Source organism: Chroicocephalus ridibundus, chromosome 2 (genome assembly GCF_963924245.1).
Source record: "Chroicocephalus ridibundus chromosome 2, bChrRid1.1, whole genome shotgun sequence".
Taxonomy (NCBI): domain Eukaryota; kingdom Metazoa; phylum Chordata; class Aves; order Charadriiformes; family Laridae; genus Chroicocephalus; species Chroicocephalus ridibundus.
The window spans coordinates 103,175,463-103,198,218 of NC_086285.1; the positions used below are offsets into that span (position 1 = coordinate 103,175,463).

Here is a 22,756-nt window from a genome sequence, read left to right on the forward strand (position 1 = left end):
ATGAATGGTTAAATTGTTGGGTAGGAATATGTAACGTTTGGCATGAGTGGACCTCTGGTTTGAAATTCCAGTCTTAACATCATCTTGATGGTGGACTTCTGGTGATTCCTTGAGGGTGTGGATATGGACAGGTAGACAATTCTCTATAGGAGGTGAAGAAATTTATTAATTGTTGATGGTCTAGTTGGGATTAAGGTCATAAACTTTAGCAGAATTACAGGTAGAGCTGGAAAGAATTTTTGGTGTAATCCCTCTATGTCTAGTTTCTACATTTGTAGGGCAGATGGGTTACTTCAGAATGGTTTTTGAAGGACTAGTGAGGCACATGCTTATTTTTTGAGTACTTCTTGGAAGACTGTCTTTGAGGGAAATCTTTTCCTCAAATATGGAAACATATAAAATGTAAACTCACCTTCTTGTATTATATGGTAGATTGTCTTGTTTGTCTGACAAAAGGGAGGTCTGCTGTTTACAAACCAAAATCTGTACTGTTGACAGTTGCAGAAGAATAACAGTTTGTCACCGTTTGTTAAACTCAATGTTTTGTTTGCTACTTCTTAGTGACTTTGTGGTGATTGAATGGCAGATATTTTTGCAAACAGATTTCTCTTTTTTTTTTTTTTTCCTTCTCTTTTGTATAAGGTAGGATACTTAAGGTGATTAATATATAACCTGAGTATTTACTGTGATGTATTCTATTCTATGAAATAGGGATTAAGAAATGCAGATTATGAGATTGTGATCAAATGTATAAACTAGGAAGTTAGATTGCTGATTTTACGGGAGAAGTTCTCTGTCTCCTCTTAATATGTCTTGAGCTACAAAGAAGGAAAACCTGTTCAGTGTAATTACATAAATGCAATTTATTTATGTGCCTTTATTCAGCTAATTACATTAACACAATTTATTTGTCTGCCTTATGCATAATAGTTACGATTTTTTTAGAATTTTTTTATCCATTGGAATAGTGTGTCTGGAAGTTATTTCACTGAAATGGATAATTGGACAGATAATATTTCACTGCCGAGATAAAAAACAATGGGAGTTAATTTATGGCATTTCTCTCTTGAAGTAGAGTGTCCATAAATGAGATTTCCAATGGCTTCAAAAGCCATTCTTATTATTGTGGGTCTCTTTCCCTGCTGGGGTCTCACAGAGAGTTGTTGTTTCTGTTGCTGCAGAAAAGGAGAAGGGTGAGGACCGTATAAATAAAAGCTGAGTGCTCGCTCCCAGTGAGACATAAATTGTGTGGGAGTTCCTAGTGCTCACAGGTTTGAGATAACTCTGGGGGTAACTTGCATTCTGCTTCTCGTAAGCGTAAATGGACTCTTGCCTTAAGAGGTAGTGCCTTTAAAAGGTTCTGTTGCTTTCCAGACAGTAATGAGGGAGTTCAGCTGGTGTCTCATTGAGCAGCCAGGCATGCTTGTTGGTTCCTGCTGACCTCAGGAATCTGGTGTTTAGAAAGAACTGGGATGGACATTTTAATGTCTGTTTGGTATAAGATGTAAAATTCTGTGTCTCCAAATATACTATTCAGAGATGCCTTAGGGTCATGGTAAGAGTTTAAAGTTTTCTATAGATACTTCCTTTGTAAGTAAATACTGCTTTTACTTTATTTAGTCATCTTAGTTATGTGATCTGCAACCTCTTAACAGTAGAGCTTCGGGAGGCACAGTGAGAATGCAAAATGTAGGTAACAGAGAACCTGTATACTACTACATTAAATGCTTACTGAATGCATTATTGTAGACGAGAAAAACATTATATTCCCAAAAAGTATTTGCAAGCTAGTGAGGATTCTGTAACGTATTATTGTGAATAACAACACTGATAGCGCAACTGAATACAGTAATTCCCATACAAAGGAAGTGTAGAAAAGATTTCAGAACAATGTACTTTTTAAAAAAAGGAAAACATAAATAAAATTAATTTTACCAAAGTAAGCTCTTATTAAAAAGAAAAAAAAAAAAAGATAAATTCCACTTGTAAGTCATTACAGATCATACATGGAAAGTCAACTCAATAGACCTTGGAGAGGAAGTCGAAAAGTGTACAGGTGTAGGAAGGTGTTATAATAATGAATGGTTTACCAAGAAAGATGTAAGAATAGCAAGGTCTGTGCTCACTGTGAAGTGCTTTTTCTGGCTGTATTTTCACACCCTGAATTTAGACCAAAAAATGGAGGAAAGTATGAAAAAGGTAATAAAAATACTTAAGGCAGTATGGAATATAAACTAAAAAGTGTGCTTTCAAAATGCTGGCATTTCCCTGTCTGAGTGCCACTAAGATTAAAGGGTAAAAGATTGATCTGCTTTCAGTGCTGCAAGATCAAAAAGGATCCACAGTTCTTGAGAATCAGATCGCAAGGTGGGTTGTGGTGCATTCCTTCATCCACATCTGGTCAGCAAATTTCCTTTTCCTTGCTCATTGTCATGTGAAGGTGTAGGACTTGGGAGAGGGAGGAGGCTAAGCTTGTGTTTAAGGACACGTCCCTTTATATTTGTCCCCAGGTGGCTGTTTGTTGTTTGATATTCTTAACCAAGACGAAAAGAATTATGTTGCTCCACTTACAATTGCACCAGTCAGTAAATGCCGTTTGCTCATTAGTGAATGTTTCTTCTGATTTGTGCTCTCATTTATAATGTGTAAGCAATTCTTTTCTCCAGACAACCTTTGCAACTGTGGAGCAAATGAGTAGCTGACAGGCTTACTTTTAACGATGCAAAGCTCAAATTGTTGTTTTCTTAAAATAGGGTTCATATTTTTCCCCAAACCCCTGGTAATTCCTTGCAGATGTTTGTTGTATTTTGCCACATCTTCAAATGGAAACACTTGATCCTTCAAAAGAGATAATGAAAGTTAAAACAAAAAACACACACTAACAAACCGTTGCCTATGTATGATAATGTGTTAGAGGAAAAGGAAGATAAAAACTCTTCACTTGCTGTCCGAGTTCATGTTCTGGTGTGAATGATGAGGTGGGTACAGGGTTGGAGAAGCACTCAAAGAGTCAAAATTTTAAATTTATTTTATTTTTTTTAATGGTTTCAACGTCAGTTTGTGGCAGTCTTGGTTTCCTATCTCTGCAAGAGCTGGTATGAAAATTGAGAGTGCTGATCCTCGTTAACAATGTAACATGGAACTGATTTGATTAAGTTGATGCAGGAACCTGAGTTTATACTCCATTGCAGTTGCAAGCAGTTGCATTTCAATTTGACAGAAATTAATTTTCATCAAAGCTAAACAAGAATAAGCTATGCCAAAGCTGAGATAAATACTGGCACAGGGCTTTTTAGTATTTTAAAAGAACATATTGTACAGTAGTGCAAGTACGTGCCTACACTGGGGGAAAATGTATTATATTTTTCTTCCATAGAGGTACAATAGTCCTAGTATGGTCCTTGCACGTGGTTTTGGTACATTGTTCTTTATACACGCACAGTTCCGAGAGTGAGAACGGGGAGTGTTTGGGATGCATTGTATCATACTTGCCAAGCTCTCCAGAATAGCTAATTCTATAATTGTTCCATTACCTGATAGTTCACAGGTATTTTTACTTGTAAGCACCATTTTGAATGGTTGTTAGACAGCGCTGCTACTAGTAACATAGCTTGGTGTCTATGTAAAACGTGAGATGTTCATAACCATCCTGTGAGGAGGCTGGCTAGAAGACCTATCTGTCCAGTGTTGTCCTCATGTGGATTTATTCAGCTGAGTGGTGTTTCTGGGCTCAGACAGCGAGCCCCGAGCAGTGTGATGAAGAATTTGAATGGAGTCCTCTTAGCTCCAGAGAAGGATGCTGCCGTATCTCTGTGGAAGTCTCCTGCTCCTGATGAGTACTGATCAGTAGCTGAATAGTTTTGTCTTGATAGATAAACTTTCTGGGCTGATATTAGACTCACTGTGTTGAGAGGTCAGAGATGGCACAGGTCGCAAAAATAGGAAGCCGAAAGAAAAAGGAAAGGTTTTCCTTACTCCCTTTCTGTGGATCAGTAAAGACTTTTTCTCAACACAGTGCCCAGTTTATCGCAGTGGAAGATTCACAAGTGATAAGGGGTATTGTCCTACACATCTCTGTGGCCCTGAGTTGTGTAAGAACTCTGGCCTGTTTCATGCGGTGGAAACAACTTCGTTATGATCCTTGGTCACGGTGTCGTTATTCTGGCTATTGTGGAAGAACCACTTTACTCTGCTTCTTGCATTTCTGTGGCCTTAACTGAACTCCTGGATAGGCTAAAAGAGCTGCTCAGCTGTATCCTGATGAGCTGCAGAACTACAGAACATGCATCTGGAAGGTGGTGGTGTGTCATTTTCAGACTGTAGGTAGATGAACTGACTGAATAGCTTTGGCAAGAAAAAAAAGAAGACAGGGTAGACTTGATTAGCTGCATGCTGCTATACTAAGTACTTTGGCATGCTAAATAACATGAATGTTGCTAGTGGACTTTATCTCTCTGAGTTGTTCCTGAATAGGCTGTACAGCCCAGTGCCAGCAGAGATCTTGTGAACCTCCAGTGATGTGTGTCTTCCACTGTATGAGCTGATCAGGTAGTTAGGCCCACCACTTCCTACTTTTAAACCAGTTACACCTTGATGTAAGGACCTTTTCCTGCACTGTGGCTGCTTAGTTTTCTAGAATTCTTTTTCCTAAGTATTACAGGATCTTCCGTATTCATGTGCACCTTCCCCTTGTAAAGATTTCTAAGAGATATGTAAGGCAAAAGTTCTTTTTTCAGAAACCATTCTGTCTGTTCCCAAGCACGTCATAGGTATTCATGTGTCGGCTAATTTTATCCATTGTTATAGTGTGTATTAATTTGCCTAGTGCAGGCATGAAAGTTACAGACCTTATTTATGTGGAACTTTTTTTTTAAAAACAAATGAGCACGCCCAAAAAACATCATCACATTTGCCACTCCACAGCCTGTAGGTGTCAGGGAAGTTCTCAGATGGCAGGTTGCTCACAGCTGCTAGTAGTTCAGTTCATCCTTGCCTTCCCTTGGAGCTCCTTTGCATGGTGAATGCCATCTCATCTTGGTAATTCCCTTCTGTTTTGTTTGGTTCCATAATATGTTGTGCAGCTGCTTGAAGTTACAACAGGTCTTCTTGGAGAGTCATTCTGCAATGGGAACCAGCACAGTTTCTTCTCCGATGATCACAGGTGGGCAGAATTGCTGTAGCTTCTGTGCTATAGCCTTATCTTACCTGAGTGCTGTTCTCATGCAGTGGTTGTCTGCTGGGCGTACAGAATCTTGGGAAGTTTTCTGCTCCTGATGTGTTTGAAGGACAATTTATTAGTAGTATCTCGGTGGTTAAAGCACTTGCTGAGGATGCAGAAAATCTAGGTTCCCTGCCTTCATCTGAAGAGGAGGTTGATTTTGTATTTCCTAACACAGTGACTTAGTCATTGAACTATTTTGAGGAGGTGTACTTAATTTAATAATATATAAATAAATTGTATTAATTTTATTAATTTTTCACTGAGTTGAGGCCTGGAATGCAATTAGTTTTTTTCAGGAAATAAGTGAATCAGCTGGTGGCTGAATATTTACATGTTCTGGACAGAACAGTGGAAGAAATAGAGAGGAAGCTCCTTTTAGAATGATTTTGTAACCTAGAATTAAAGAAACAATTGTGAGATGCCTTGGTTTAAATCTGTGATCAGTGGTTGATAAAATACATTTAAAATGGGATCACCTACTACAGTCTATGTTAAGTTAGGTTTCTCAGGCTGTTCTCTTGCAAGCGTTTAAATAATTCAGTAAAGCTTCAGAAACACCCTGTGCTAGGATATTCTCTGTTACGGCGGTGGAAGGGCTTTCCTGGAGAGTGAAAGAATTGGATTTTATTTTCCTTGAACAGAAAACCCTTGATCTTACACTTCTTGAGTTCTGTAACCCTCACATTTAGGAGCAAAAGGGTGATAGTATCAGTGCCTCAGAGGAACTGGGAATTTTGCATTTGCTTTTCCTTGTTTTACTTTAAAAATACGTGAAGACTGAGCTTTTTTTTTGAGATTCATTGCACTTTTTTCAATTTTATTACTAAACAGAAAAAAACCCTAACCCAAATTCTGTACAAAAATTTGCCGTGCTTGGTAGGTGCACTGCTGTCTGAGTTGTAGTTCGAGCAGTGTGTTTTACAGGAGAGCAAGTGGAAGGATAATTTCTAAAATAACTGCAGCAAGGTTCATTATAGTTCTTCTACCAGAGACCTCTAAATTACCCCAAGACTCCTTATGACTGCCTAAGTCAAAACCAGCACCTTAAACCTGAACCAGAGTTCAATTTGTAGCTAGTTTAGGTCAGGAAGCACAGAGATAATTGTCTGCAGTTGAGAAAAAACCACTTGTGCACAAACTGCAGTTGTTTTATTTTGCAACTGTGTGATACAGCTCAACCTGAAAATAACAACAGTGAACAAAAGTCGCAAGGTCTGGCTGGAGTTAAAAAAAAAAAAAGTTAGCAGCAAGCGATAAAAGGAATGCATTGCACAGTTGCTGTGACTGAGAAGTATTTGCTATGCTAATTGCAAGAGAAGCAATGATTTTTTTTTTTAAGTTAATTAGATTCAGCTTTTCTTTTAATACTATTTGGCATACAGAGCAGGTTACCTAAAGGTGCAATTCTAAACCTCAGCAGAGAGGTTCTGGTGGAGAGGAGGTAACCTTATGGAAATTACAGCACATAATTCATCATAGTTAATGTGGGTTTGGACTAGCTGACTGGAGAGGTCTCACTCATATGCAATTTGATAACAGGTTCCCATTGTCAGTAAAAATTTATTCAAAAAGGGAGATTATAATATGCTTATTACCTGTCGCCCACCTATAAATCAGATTTTTTTTTTTTTAGTTAAATGTCTAACGTAACTTACAAGCGTTTTGAAAACATTTTAAAAGTGCACATAGTTTTTGATTATCTGTGGTAGTGTTAATATATTAAACTAAGATTTTTGTAATGTGTTTGTGGTATACCAACATCTGTTCTAGAATTGGATTTCTTTTGTTCTGTGTTCTTATTTCTGATGTCCTTTAATGTAAACCTCAAAACTGAGTGGCTTTAACTGCATTAGAGTCCTTTGGGTTCTAAGGTACTTGAGGTATTGATAGCTGGTTAGACTTGTATTTAAACAAACTTTTTCTAGGCTGTAATGCTGTTCTGCTTGTATTTGTAGTATTAGAAAGACGTTGGTCTTGGTCTTAATTTGTTACGATGCATTGAGATCCTTATCTAGTCTTTGATTACATGGTCTCATGTTATTTTTCCATATTCCATTGTGTGCTGAGCACATCATGCTCACTGGAGGAGTGTTTACATAGTGTTATGATTTCTCCCTGTTGTTTCAGTAGAAGGCTTCATGATTTTTCTATTGTATTATGTCCCAGTTGGAAAACAAAGTCATTCCCCCCCTGCCATGGGACTTTGTGTTGTGCTGAAGTATTTTTCACAGCTGTAGGGGAAGAGGAAGTGATATTTTTCCCAACTTCTGAGATGAGGAACAGAGGCAAGGAAAAAGTGAAACACAGAAGTACCTGCCAACTCTAGGAATTCAGCATGAAACATTTAGGAACTGATTTTTCAGAATATTTATCATTTTCTATCTTGAAAGTGAAGGATTGACTTCAATTTCAATGTAAGTGGAGCGGTAGAGATCAGAGTCTATGTGCTGCTCTTTAAGATATTTGAAGGTGTATTGCTCCACAGCTATTACTGCCCTTTTAGTCTTTTACTCACTCTTGAACTGTTGCAGGGCTAGTGATAACTAGCAGAAGGAAAGGAAGAAAGAAGCCTCCACTATGAATAATGTGGTCTTTTTCTATTCTAAACGTAAGTTAATACCTTATCCGATGGTCCTCAGAGAAGCGTGTTACCACAGACTTCCTGTCCTCTGATTAAAAAAAGTTATTTATCTAGTGTCTCATAGAACCACTGCAATACAGATAGGAGCATGGTCCAGGATAATGCGTAAACCTATTTGTTTACCTGAATTTGTGAGCTAATCTTTTTTTCTACTTTTTTTAACCGTCTTGTGCCTCATACACTGTACATGTTATGGATGATGCAATAAATAAGGCAAGAACAGGTCAGGTTGTGTTGTCCTTCATTGGGTAATCCTGATTGATCCCTTCATCCATGATTTGTATAAGGCATTGTTTTAGAGAAAATGACACATAATATTATCGTACTCTAAGACATATGCACAGAGGCCAAGCTGATGATTATAGGCAACTTTCTCTGTCACTTTCTAAATTGAGTGCTAGATTATTTTTAACTTAATGCTGTTTAACATTGAGGCTTCTTTTATGTATATAATAGCTTTGACTTTTTTAAAAAAAGTAAACTGTAAGTGAATTTGGGGATCTTGGTTTTGTGTGCGCGTGTCTCAGTGCAGCTCTGCTTGTAGATGAGTCTCTTAAAACCATTTCACAGCTCTGTCAAGGGTTTGCCTCTCTTGCTGCCTCCATGTTCCTGGGGCAGAACAGGAGTGATTCTCTCCACTTCCTCTTGCGTCTACATCAGTGACAGCTTGGCATGCTGTTAGGATGCTTAAAATGCTTGTCCTGTTTTGCGAGTGTGCAGATAGTCAAGTGTGGGTAGAAAAACAAAGCCTCTGAACTGTTTGAATATTTTCCAGACATTTAGCATTAAGCTTCAGAATCATTTTTCTTGTCCAGGGATCTCCTGAACCTATTGCAGTTCATGTGTTTGCTAGCCTGCAGTGAATCTGAGGTTTTGTTCAGGCTCTTCTGGAGGTCATCTAAAATTCTTGCATCCACCGGTCCTCTTATGAGGAATTTGACACATCTGCTAACTCTTGCATGGAAAAATATTTTTATATTTTATTATTTTAAACCAGATTCTGACTGGCTTTGTCATGCAAGTCCCTACTCCCTGAACTTGGGCTATCACAAGTCCTTTCCATGTTTCTGTCTTCCTGCTCAAGATATTTTTTTTTTATTTTCACATTTCCCTGATTCCCTTTGCAGCTTGTCATCTGATGTATATCTTCCAACCTCTTGCATTCCCACCATTTTGCTCAGTGATTGCATCACAGTTTGAATTTCTGTGTCCAGTAAGTCCTAAATTCTCCTGAATCTTTCTTCATGGTGCCCAATGCTTATTTTTGGTATAATGAGTGACCTCACATCTGACTTGTGGTCTTTCTGCATTGGATTCAGGCAGCTTCTTCCCCCATGCTGAAGAGAACATGGGCTTCATTCTCTCTTCTGGTGTGTGCATGTAATACTTGTGTGAGTATTCACGTGTGTAGAATCTCTGGGGAAATCACAGAATGGTTCAGGTTAGAAGTGACCTTAAAGATCATCCGGTTCCAACCCGTGGCCATAGGCAGGGACATCTCCCACTAGACCAGGTTGCTCAAAGCCCCATCCAGCCTGGCCTTGAACACTTCCGGGGAAGGGGCATCCACAGCTTCTCTGGGCAACCTGCTCCAGTGCCTCACCACCCTCACAATAAATGTTTCTTCCTGAAATCTCATCTACATCTCCCTTCTTTCGGTTTTAAACTGTTACCCCTCGTCCTATCAGTAGGTTGCAAGACCTCTTGCTGGTTTAGTTGAGTGTGTGTGAAATCTCTTTGATGCTGCAATGAATCAGACTTGGACCTCCTTAGAAGGAGGGAAGAAATTCTCCCTTCTCCTGGGAGAAGATTGCAGGCCAAGGCCAAGGGGTGTTTGTCTCAGGAGAACTCAGTGTTGGCAGCCAAGTGGCAGCCTTTCGAATGGAGAGAGATTGAGAGACTACAGGTTAAGAAAAAGAAGCAGCGAGCCAGGCCTCCGAGGAGGACTGAAGGCCTCCTAGTTGCTAGAAGGGACCATGCAGTGCTGTCTGCACCACAAAGTCACCTGAAATATGCCTGGAAATAAGGATTTGCCATTAAGGATACAATGTGAAGTGAGTTTTATTTAATAAAGCCTTTCTTTGTTTTCTCTCACCTGGCTGTGATTTTCTTGTTCCCCCCCCACATTAATTATCCTACATGGTAGTCTGATTAAATCCTGAATATTTTCTTTATAATTTAAAGAAATTCTGAAATTCAGATTTTTTTTTTTCCTTCTTTCTTTTTGACTAGCTCCAGACCAGTGCATGTTCTAGCTGTCATTTTTGTGGATGCTGAAACATTGTGGCTGGATTTTCATGGCATGGCAAAATCCATGTGCCTGGCACAAAGGTGTTCCAAACTTGATATTTTTGCTCTCAAATCGTGGATCTGTAAAAAAATTTCTGAAAAACAGGCTTTCCAGAATTTTGTTATACATGAGCTAAGGCATTTTGGCTGTTACTGGAGAGAATAAGGAAAATGGTGATTTGAGGCAGATAGTTGGCTTGGAAAATTGGGTTCAGAAGCTCTGAAATTTTGCGAGGCTGTAAGAGCAGAAAGTGGCAATCTCTTACAGCAAAGATCCATAGTCCGCAGTGCAAGTGCCAAGAGCAGCATACAAGTAAATTTGAATAATATGCATTTTTGCATAATGTGATGTAGGCCTGAGCTGCGGCCTTTTGAGGAAGGCATGTGTGAGATGTACTTGTTCCTAGCTCCTGGCTTTCTCCTGGTTCTGCACCGATACATGGGCAAGACACTACTGTTAGGGGGTCAATGTTTGCTTCGAGTTTCCACAAGCACGTACGGCTTTTAATTTGAGAAACAAAAGTAGGCTGGTGCTCCTCTTCTTGCAGCTTGCCCTTAAAAACGGAAGTGTCGGGCAGCTTTGATAACGAGTTTGCTCCTGTCTTTGCATATTGTTCCTTTTTGTGTTCTAAATCTCAAAGCCAGTTTTTAATTTAGTCCTGTGTTTAGTAGCTTTAGCTACTCTAAAATAGATGCTGAGACTACTTTTACATGGGATCTGTTGTTCATGTAAAGAGCTGTATTAAAAGCAGCGGACATAATGAAAAATATAGCCCGGCTTTGTAATATAATGACTTTTACCAAATAAGGGAAATAAAACTAATTTAATTTACTGTGTCACTATATTAAAGGTTATACCTGTATTTACGAAGAGTTGCTATCTCAGTAATTTAATCAACTTAACAACCGAAGCCCATGTAGGGGTACAAAGTTCAATATTACTTGTCTTGAAAAGAGCAAGTTCTGGTTTTGAAGCTATTTAAAATGCTATTTTAACAACAGCAGTTAGAAACAGGAATGCTAAAATTAACAATTTAGTCATACTAACTGATTGTATTGTATAGGTAGGTTGTGAATTCTTAATTATATGGTTTTTAATAAACTGCTCTTGGTTTTGTGTAGATCATCCTTTGCAGGCTGGAAGTGCCAAGTGCAGGATAATTCAGTGAATGATGTGGACTATTTCAGCTTCTTGTTTTCAACCCTTATAGGTAATCCATGTGAATGTCATAATTCAGAATTAACAAAATGGAATTTGTTTTGATAGTCAGTTACTGGATTTAATTTAAAATAAATGGTGTAGTAAGTACTTCCTGAAATTAATTCTAATCTTGTTACATGTTTTTGATATGAGATATCCTTTTTTCTCTTGATCTGATTTTTGACACCCTATTTTTATACTTTGCCATTAGGCTGAATATTTGCATCCTTTTTTTTTTTTTTTTTTACATTCTAGCAACTTTCTTTGGAAAGTATGAGGAAAACCTAAATTTAGCATATGACATGAACAAGAATTTTTATTTTTTTTTTTAGATTTAAGTAAATGTCTTTTATTGGCTCATAACAACATAAATGAGCGCCTCTGGGAGTTGCTGTGGACATGCTTATGCTATTAAAAACATTCCATTAGAATTAAGTAATCAAAGTACGTTGAAGTGAGCTGCCCAAGGTCAGCATGTGTGCATACTTCTGCTACTATATTCTTACTCGGATATAAAAATAGTTGTATTCTGTGATGATGCAACCTTGAGAAATTACAGTGGTTAAAACAGCACAATATTGCTGAGAAATACCTTCCAGTAACTTGTCCTGCGATTAAAAAAAAGTGTCTTTTCTTCATCACCTCAGTCATTCATAATGTTCAACTACTTTGCTTTCCAAACTTCCTTTTTTTTCCTAAAACAGTGACGAGAGAGCTGTTCTGATAACTAAGAAAATGAAAGCAAACCCCAAGTGACTGTTTTGGAGCAGTAGTCCTGTTTTACTAAGACATCTAATACCTGGCTAGAAATAATTAGCTAAATTATTATTTTTATTTTTTTTTTCAACCCTGGGGTTATGTTAGAAGGTTACTGAGTTATTGCAAACATATGGTGAACTGTCTTGCATTATACCTGGTTTTTTTAATTATTTTTTAAAGATACGTATGTTAAAAATAGCAGTCTAACATTGGCCTCATTGGGTTTTTATACCACATCATAGTTTAAGTGGGTATGCCATTGATTTTTTCCAAATATTTTCATTTTCTTTCAGAAATCAGAATTTGTATTTTGATATACTTAATTTAAAATACCAAGCAAGAGCTTTTAGCAAAAAAAGATGTTATGCAGACGTAATTTAAAAGACAGTTTTTGTCAACGATGCTGTTGAAGTAGAACAGTGCTTGGCTTGTTTCGTGATGCTGTTGTACTGCTTCTTTTTCTCTAGGGTTTTCAAGAAAGGAGTTGACTGATCTCCAGGGCATTAGAGGAAAACCACACATTAGCCAGACACAGCTTTCACCTGTCCGTCTTTACCTAACTGATCTGGACCAGTTTTTACACCACTGGGCTGTGACAGAGGTAATACATCAACGCTAATTCTAAATGACAGCATACAAACTCCGAGTGCTCTCCATCCCTTTTCTGTAGATGCCTAAATCTTGTTGTGAGTTGAGTTGAAAAAAGAATGAAAATACAGCTGTCAAACAGCCAGTGTTCTCCTGTAGCCATCAGATAATATTTTGAAGGAAACCGCTTTAAAAGGTGAATGTTCAGACACGTAGTATGCAAAACAATACTTATGGAAAAAATGCACAGAAGCCTTGGTGGAAAATTCTTAAATGCTAATAAGATTAAGATCAGCAATATATTTTGACTTTCAAAAATAAATTAATTGTAAAAATAATAATTATGAAGCGTTTTCTTTGAGAGTAAATTCCACTGTTAATTAAAAAGCACTTGCATTAAATGAGATTTTAACTTGGGAGTAATATTAAGTTGGCATTGGTGGTTATTCAGAATCACTTCTGATGCTTATTTAATCAAAATTTACTGGGATTAGAAACTTCACTGTGAATTCAATTCCTGCTTGTAAGATCCCTAAGTACCGAAAGCTTAATGTTATTGCTGGTTCTAAAGGGATCTGAGCCACGAGATTTTATTCAGAACAGGTGCATATTACTCTTCGTTCTGGCTCAACTCTTTTTATTGCTTAGCCCACCATAAACCACTTTAAAATGTGAAATCATGTTTTAATGACATGCCAATTTGACAGTATTTATGAAATCTCTATCATGAATGCAGAAAAAGTGTAACGGAAGTTTTTAGTTGTATGATTTGTTCTGGGGTTTGTGGCAGTCTTTTTGGTTCAAGAAAGTGGTATAGTAGATTTTTCTCTTCTAATTCATAAAGTTTAAGTGATAATCTACTGAAATTAATGATAGTTTGAGGCGTATATTGCATATCTGCTATTATGTATTGAAAAGTGTTTTAAGCAAAGTTTTTGTTTGGTACCGCGACTGACACACACGTTTAGATGTCCTGCCTTCAGTCAGTTGGCCTGTGAAACAGCTAAACTTTCTAATTTGTTTCGCTTTGTCTCTCTGGGCAGTAATGAAGTCATTTTCTCAACAAAACTCCTTTCTCCGGTATTGAAAGACTAGAAAGTTTTCTCTCCCTCTCCTGTATGGAACTGTTCCTCTGTGAATGCACCAGAGGGATTACTTGTTTCTCAAAAGAGTTAGCATAATCTAAAGGATTTATGTATACTTTGCCTGTTCATGAAAACGCCACCTCATGTGTCTTTTCCTTCTTCCTTTTGCTTCTCTGCCACAAATCTGTCAAAGCTGGTTGAGAAACCACAGAGTATGACTATTTTCACTTAGGGACAGTGAAGTAGTTTAATTGTAGGTAGCTGGCTTGTGCTTTTGGTTCCCAGTTGCAAGTTGTATTTACTCCTCCTACCACACTATTTTCAGTGGTTTTGTGCCATCAAGGAGGGTCAGTATGTTCAGAAATTTGAGACCTGTTTTTGTGAAATTACCTTTTCTTGGAAAAGACACAAGGTGCTCCCACAGGTTCTCAGAAGTGGATGGCAGTCATTAAGCAAAGAGCTGGATATCCTTGGTTAGTAATGAAAGAGGTTTTGGACATTTGATGGAGCATTGCACTACTACTGCAGTTACGTGTCAGCCTGAAGTCTTTTCTGGAGACTTAAGTTACAAAAGAATAGGAACAAAAATCCCACGCATCAAAAATCTGTGTGTGAAGAGCGATGATACCTTCTAGAGCCGCCTCATTTTGTAGACTTAACCAAAGTGACTTCTGGACCGCTGCTTACAGCTCTGAGCTTGAGAAGGAGATTGGAGGCTTTTCCTCATAAGCGTGTTTGTGACTGGGAGAGAGAAAATTTCTAGTGAACTGGGTTATATCAGATACACCTAGGATGTGATCAGGAATAGTCAGCAAAGATTAATGAAGGGCAAATTGTGCTCAACTAACCTGTTAGCCTTCTGCAACAGCTGACTAGCTTCCAACTTCAGTGATTCTGTGATTCTTTGAAAAACTCCCCTCTTAAAAATCCAGAATTTTTATTTCACCATCGATAAATCTCTGTATTATTTTTTGGTTTTAGAGCATAATGAGGTTCCCAGTATGGGGAAACTTTATTTTTTTATCTGGTAGGTTGTTAAACTTACATGTGATCTGGAAGTCAAACTGTTCCATGTTAAATGCTTGCCAGAAGGACTGGTAGTATTGCAATGCTGTTCGGCGTGTTCCTCGCGCAATTGCTTCCCCGCACACACCCACACCCCCCATGGAATTTGCAGACAGAAGAGTAGGGGCACCTCTTCAGTAGCTTTCTTCCCTGTTAGAGAAAAATTAAGATATTCTTGCCTCTTGTCTCTGATCTGATAATAATGGTGTCTAGAATACACTGTGTTCCAAATCTCTTTGTTTAAGCAAAGAGAAGAAACCAGTATTAAGGCAACCACTTCCTTTTATGACTCACAGGATTCCATTAATTTTTCAAATCAAAACTTGGATGGTTATGATTTCAGGTGCAAATGTAGATACGGTAAGTGATATAGAAACAAAACTGTGCTGACGTTACAACTTAAAAAAATCAGATGTTAGGCTTCTGGGTGACTGTGTTCTCTGTGTTTAAATATCTAATACAGTGCTGTGTTTATTAAGTTTTAGGGGTTTTCCCTTTTCTGTGTTGAGTACCATTCTCCAACCTCAAAGATGTTGATCCATAGTCTATTTCACGTTCAATTTGTAAAGAAAACATTCTGGTGACTGTAGTCTATAAAAACTTTGAGATTTGGAGGCTGGACCGTTTTTGGTTTGTTTGTGGTGTTTTTTTTTTTTTAAATAATCTTGACTTGGGAAAAACCTTTAAGTTCAACCTTTGTTAACAAAGTTGCAAAGGAGTACTTTCTGTAGAGTAAGTGGTTTCCACCAGGCATTGAACAAGCTACTCTACTAGAAAATAAACCAAACAGCAACAAGCCCCTCAAAAAACCCAGAGCTGCAGCCTCCAGGGAGAGGAAAACTGCCGGTAAATCATGAGGCTCTCCTAGGATGTCTTGAAAGACAGTATGATATGATGACTCTATGTGCATTGAGTTTGAGGGAGGTAAGTTTGGAGGCCACTTTCTTCCAAGCAGGCTTAGTTCAAGGTGTGACACAGTTTTCGAATCAAAATATTTTTAGCTGTGACAGAAAATTATTTCAGTAAAGAAGTGCTGCAGGAATTAATAAAACCCATCTTGAATTAGTCACGCTTCTGGTGGAACTGAGTAGAGCGGCACAGCTTCTGAGTGCTCAATCTTTCATGCTTTCCCTTGCTGAATAAGGAAGTTTATGATGATGCTGTAATGTTAAGCAAAATATTTGTAGTGATTAAAAATACCTAGCAAGTGAGAACAGCCCTCCGTTGGCTGCAGAGCAGGCAGCATTCAGGCTTCAACTTTATGTTGACAATTGTTCATTTAAAAGAGAAAATAAATAAGGAAATGATGGAATTAGGATTTGACAGCCTGGTTTCCTATGGATAAATGAGACTACCGATCAGATTATTATTATTAGTCCGTCCATCCATCCTCCTCTTCTCTTCTGCCACTAGTTTTGTCTAAACCATTGGCTAGCTTTTGGCTCTCTAAAAGAATAAAGTTGCAAATACTAGTTGCCTGTAAGTTTTATGGGGGGGGAAAAAAGCAGATGTAAGAGAAAAAACCTCTAGATTAGCACAAGGCAGTTTATAACTCGGTTTCTGCATCCTGCATTCCACGTGCATCTCTCTGGATCAGGCTCAGCAGGTGCCAGCCCGTGCCCCGTGGGGGTGTTGGGGGGGTTGTGAGGCAGGAGCAGGTTGGGGTTACGGCGCTGAAGAAACGGAGGGGCAAGGGATGAAGGGTCCCAGGCATGAATCTGTAGGAGTCCACGGCTTGTTGGCGTTATTGCTCCCTGCTCGTCTTCGTTTTCAAATCCAGAGGAAGGCAGTCCCAGGTGTCTGTCGCTAGCTCGCTGTACTGTGTAGTGAGTGGAATGTATTTCTAACGGTCGTGAACTGTAAGAGGGAATTTAATGTATGCACGCCAGAGATGTGGAAGAAAAGGTGTGCCTCTGGAGAAAGAGCAAGCTGTGCGAAGGAAAAGAATAACTTGCGGCGTTCTCAAATGGCAGTTTGGACTCTGGGAGTGTTAATGTGACTGGTGCGCTTGGTAGCATGTGGCTAACCAAAATTGGTGAAAAGGCCAAACAAATGCACTTCTCATAGAAATTAATGCTTTTCAATCGTTTATAACGAAACTGTTTTAAGATGGACGTTGTAACTTTTTTTTGTCTAGAGAGTGGTAATTGGTATATTGGAAATCTGAAGCCGTGTTATTTTTTTGTGGAAGCTTTTAGCTAATGGTGATTTTCGCTTAAGGAGAAATGCTTAAGGAAATTGTCCCTTTAAATGCCATTTTGCGTAGCTGCAAAGGTTAATCTTCATATTTTGTCTAAAAGATGTGTTAAATGTGGAAACCTTGGTTCCTTTTCTGGAGCAACTTCGACGTAAAATGACTTCTGCCTTATTAAAGCCAATTATGTAAAATCATACCCCTGTAGCTGAAATAGGTGGGGCTTCGGAATCCATGGTTGCAGCCTTAGGGAAGAGGCTTCAGTCTTTGTTCATTTTAACTGTGCCATAGTGTTTGTCGGTAATATTCTTCACTCCCCTGTAATTGAATTGCTCTGCCAGTGTCAGATGAAATAGCGCCAACAGGAACGAAGAGTTTAACAAGGTAACCATGTGTACATGATAATTTCTGTTGTAATATTTGGTGTTTGACGCTTGAACATTTTGGAGGGGGAAAGCAAACAATAACTCAAAAGTTCTGCTCGAAGTCGAGATTCTAGAGTTATACTGAGCACATTAACTCGCTTGAAGAAACAAAATACTCAACAAAATGTTTAAAATGTTTAAGAGCAAACACTAGGGAAGGTCAGCTGGTTTTAAAAGCAGTCTTGAATTCAAAAACCTTGGGATGCATGTAATTTAATACACTAATGTGTGTCAAAACCAGAGATGTCTCATAAAGTGGAGTTGGGAAGGCTGTATCTGCGCTGATATGCTGTGGAAAATTACAATAAATCATTAAAGATAGCATGTAAATTAAAAGTCCTGCAAGGATGTTTGTCTTGAGAAGTAGATGGTGGAATTGCAGTGCTGAAGCTTAACTTTAAGCAGATTAACACTTGAGAAAAAACACTAAATTTTTTAAATGAAGATTTTCACTTTAAGTCCCTGTAAGATTTCAACTTGTGGTCTTTATTGAGATTTCCAGATTAGAGTTACACTGGGGAAGAAAAAGCAGCTGAGGGTAAATAGTATCCTTTCTGAACTAGAAATATGCTGTCATTTTTACCCTCTTTAAGGAGGGTAAAAAAACCTCTGTACAAGCCCATTAGTGTTATGTAAAACTACACCGTATCCAAGTTTAATGTTTAGAAATTAAAATAATGGGTTTTTTTCCTTGAAAAGCAATGCAAATCCTGCCCCCCCCCCCCAAAAAAGGAGAAATTATATAAATAAGTGTAATACCTCCTAAAATGAATAAAACTCACTTTCAAAGGTCTCTTCCATAATTTTCTTGGGATGTGAAGCTTACAACTTAAAAAAAAAATAAAATCCAACAACAACAACCAAAAAAAACCCAAACAAAAATCACCACCACCAAAAAAACCCAGCAATAAAACCCAAACACCAAAACACAACCCCCCAGAAAACCTAACTTGATCTTCAGGCCAGTGCTCTGTTGTGCCCGCATCTTATACGTCTAGTTTATCTTGTGACATTTTGTAGCTGGGAGCTCACATGTTACTGCGTGTAACTAATGTGAATTAACATCTCCACAGTTGCTGTACGTTATGCTATAAATTCACATCCTGCTTTGTGATACCTAAACTAAATTTGCTGCAAAAGGCAGGCTTTGTGGGACAAGAGCTGGGTTTTTAAGTCTACAGTTTTCTGCGTTTTCAAGTCCTTTATTTGGGGGAGGGGGCAGGCAGATGAATTTGGAGACGTACATCAGACATCCCATTGACCTTCCTGCACGTGATCTGACAGGGAGGCATCCACAAGAAGGAGGAATCGTTCGTGGTGATGTTTTATAGCTGTGAGAAAGCCGCAGAGCTGTGAAAGAAGGGCTTATTATGGCTGCAAGAGGATGAAACAAAAGCTCCTTGGGTAGCAAAGCTATTTCATGGTGTCTTTTCTTCAAATTTTGTAAGATGTCTCTGAGAACCAAACCTGTGCCATTTTTCAGGTACAGCTTTGTCTGCTCCTGGATAGCACAGTAGCAGTTGAGCATAAAGCCTGGTTTTGCTGACAAAAGAATAATATTTTCAGAAATGCCCGTCACTTGGTGAGACAGTAGGATTGTCTCTAGCCCGTAGTTCTCTGCCTCCTGTCACCAAATCTTGCTGGTACCCAGGTTTAAACACATAATCAAACTGTTACTCAGGAGGTGAGCAGTGGTGACTGTCACTCATGTATTTTGTCCAGTGGCAAATAAAGATAACTTCACTTGGTTTAGTTGACTCTTAATATCGGTTTGAGACCGGACTGCGTGCCACAGCCAAGGAGTCTGCAGACAGGCAATCGCCACAGTTCAACAGATGCAAGATGAGTCTGTGTGCTGCGGTCACCCTGTTTCTGAGCCAGCAATTAGACATTAACTGTGTTTCATAATCCTTCTAAGTCTTTGGAAGTATGTACTCTGTCAAGATGCGGGACACAGTGCATGTTCTAAAGCATTTGTGATTCTTAAACAAGCTCCTGTATTCCTGTTTTGCTACCCCGAATGTAAAATTAGTCCCATAGTGGTTTTTTCCCCCTGTTGCCCACCTCTGTAATATTGTATTGCAGACTCCATTCCTTCTTTTTGGCTTTTTCTTTTTTTAACATAGGCTTTGTGTTTATCATGATTGTGTGGGGATTTCATGTGGGGTTTTTTGTGGTGGTGTTTTCTTTTTTTTTCCTGGAGTCACTGAATCAGGAATACCTTTCACATCCGCCCCTGTGAGCTTAGCCAAGGCAGATGAACAAAGATCTCTTGTTGTACGCGGCTTTCTCAACAACTCAGGGCACTGTTAATATTGCCCTGTCAAATCAATTTATTTCAGAAAGAGAAGCAGCACCTGTCAGGGGAGTACACTGTCTGATAAGCTGGGTGCTTCAGGGGAAGCTGGCCAAGCTTCAGACGACAAGCTTCATTGCCTGCCCCATCACCTGAAAACTTCTCGTTTTCTACGCTCTGCAGTAACACGTTACACTGGAGAGAGCCCTGCTCGAAACAGTCATTTCACAGGGGCTTGGGAATTGGCTGCAGAACAGCCTGTTACGTTTTAGTTACCCGTGTTGGAGGTGGATGTCGATGTGAATTGAAAAATATATTTTAAAGTTCATGTTAGGATATAGTGTCTGGTGTGTGCCAACTTTTCTTTTTCAATAAAATCACTTCTCTTGGAGTCTGAACTGTCTTTGGTCCGACTTCACAGAGTGGCTCGCTAAAATACTTCATCTGTTATCTTTCTTGCTTGTTTTGTTCCTCTCTGTGCTCACACGTTGCGTGTGTCTTCAGAGGAAGGTATTTTTCTTTGAAAAAGAGTACTTTGCAGCATGATTAATCTTGAAATAATATGCAGATTTGCCTTCGTGAGTTACTGATAAAATACTTCCCTCGAGGCCCTTTGAGTCAGGATTCTATCACGTTATGGGAAGCATTGAGTGATTTAAGGAGTGGAAACAGTTAAATAATGAACAAAATATTACTCTTGGTGCATCATTTGTGTGTGTTCCTGTCGCCACGAGGGCTCAGATGGAGACCGGGCTGCCTTGGGTCGTCTCAGCTCTGCCTTTTGGAGTTAGAGCATCTTACAGATAAGCCATATTAAACTGATGGATTCCTCTCTCTGTACATTAGAGCTATGAAAAGCCTGTTTTGTTTGGTTTTCCCATTTTAGCTGGCTATTGTTGGAGTAGGTCTTCAGTATGGCAGGCAAGGAGGCCTGTGTAGTAACGATTTTCTGAAGCAGTAGTAGGGAACCTCCCGTTGTACTTGTGTGGCTCATGAGTGTGACGGATAATTGGGCTTGTCTAATCAATAAGATTTGGTTTGAAAAACTGCCAGTGGATTACGGAGCCTGTAGTATTTGCTGCATAATGCTAACAGATAATCCCCGTATTTAAGAGAATGCTTTTCTTTGGCTTAATTTATTCAAGGGGACATTCAAACAAAATTTAAAAAAAAAAAAAGCCTCTAAACCTAAACCAAATGTGTTATAAAATACTTGCCTCGAAAAGATATAAACTCCCCTGCAATCAGAAATGCTCGTTCTCTGTCCATTCACTTCAGTAATACTCTGAAACAAAACTACTCTGGCTTTGGTCCAAAACCAATCTATGAATGCACCAAAAATGTGGTAAATGCTAATCAAATGTAAAATAATGAATCAGCTGTGACATTTTATTATGGAAATTAAACATCATGCAAACCCTTGCCTAAGGAAAATAAATTGTCAGGAAAAAATACTAATTTTCATGTGATAATTAAGTTTTCTTTGCTTTTCATTTCCATGTCTAATAACGTTTCAGTTTCACTTTTTAGAACAGGCATTTGTTATGAAAGCCATTTCAAGTAGGATTTAATTTATGGAATTGAAAAGGATTGCCTCTCCCACTTAATCGTAGGAAAGTAGAACTGGATGTCAGGGGACCGTGGTGCTATTTTGAGGGTCAGAAAGATCTGAAAGGTTGAAAAACTACCTTGCCAATGCGCTTTACCACAAACCTTCTAAGGAAGTGTGCCGCTCTTTAGCGGTATGATGCCCCTTTTGCTTGCGATTCTGGAAGAGTCTTGAGTGTTGGTGAATTGTACCCGATACAAAACGCTCCTACAAGTTGTCATCTCAGTGGACTGGCAGGCCTATTCTAGGGATGTAGTCCTAAGGGTGAAATATTAATACCGCTTTTCTTCATGATGAAACCTTAGTCTGCTGTGTGGACCTCATGGATTTGCCTTCAAGGTCTTTCATTTGTTGACCTCATGTGGGTATGCGTTGAATTAGAAGGGATCTCTCTAGCACGCTCTGTCTAGTGTTGTGTGCTCACAAGCACGTGGCATATCCCCCTTGTGAACTTCCGAGCTCTGTCTTATGAGCAGCAAACGTCTCCTGCATTTCCCCTTTCACAATCATCCTTCCTAATTTCCATCTCATCTGCATTCCCAACCAGCTATGACCATCTTTATTTTTTGTTGCTGTTTGGTTATATTTGTCTTCCTGCAGCGGTTTTCACCTCTTTGTTGTATTTGTAAGTGTAATATCCCTTCTCGGGTATAGTTTTGCCAGTTTAGGCAGGTTAAGTCCTTTCTCTTGACACCTGTGAGACCCAACCTCTGTTCTTTGTGCGATTTTTTTCTGTGCCCCTTCAGTTTGAATTGACCTTTCTTGAAAGCGAGTGACTCCTCTTTTGCACAGTATGTCAGAAGTAGCCTAAATAGGGTCTTACTGAACAGGGGATCAGTACTCTCTCTGATCACTTCTGTTATGATTATCTTTATTTCTCCGTCCTGAAGTGATATTTGCCCATTTCATGGTTCTGTCACAACCACCTTGTAGTCAGTTGTTATGCAGAGATTTTTCTCCTTATCTCCAACTCTTAAAAACTCCCAGTTGCGAGCAGAAGTTTTTATTGGTCTTCAAGCGTGTGACCCGCCACTTTGGTTTCACTGCATTTTTTCTGTATCTGTTATTCATCAAACCCATGTGATCTTTTCTGTAGGTTAGTCCAAGCCTCCTGTCTTGGCTGGGTTTCTCAGCTTTGAGCTGCCAGCTGACAGATTTCATCAATGTAGCTTTGCCTTTTGTGTAAGTGTTACTCGTTAAAATACTAGGTCAGGTTGGCGTCAGAGTTTGTACTTGACGTGACGATCCCCAGTAGTAACCTCTGTCTCAGCTTGACTTTATGCCTTGACACTGCAGATGTTTTGAGTGCTTTTCTTGGGAATATTCCAGAGTACTTAATATTTTGTCGCTTTCAAATTGCAGCGTTGAGAAGCACTGCCATGT

General features: G+C 38.9%; 1 protein-coding gene across 4 annotated transcripts in view; it reads left to right on the forward strand.

Annotated features, from left to right (window-relative positions):
• Nucleotides 1–22,756, forward strand: part of TEX10 (testis expressed 10) — a 60,275-nt gene that overhangs the window by 30,697 nt on the left and 6,822 nt on the right. For all 4 annotated transcript variants that reach the window (XM_063326362.1, XM_063326361.1, XM_063326360.1 and 1 more), the window contains 2 exons: nucleotides 11,274–11,362; nucleotides 12,579–12,712. In XM_063326362.1, the coding sequence (XP_063182432.1) occupies nucleotides 11,274–11,362; nucleotides 12,579–12,712 (223 nt within the window). The remainder of the gene's footprint in view (nucleotides 1–11,273; nucleotides 11,363–12,578; nucleotides 12,713–22,756) is intronic.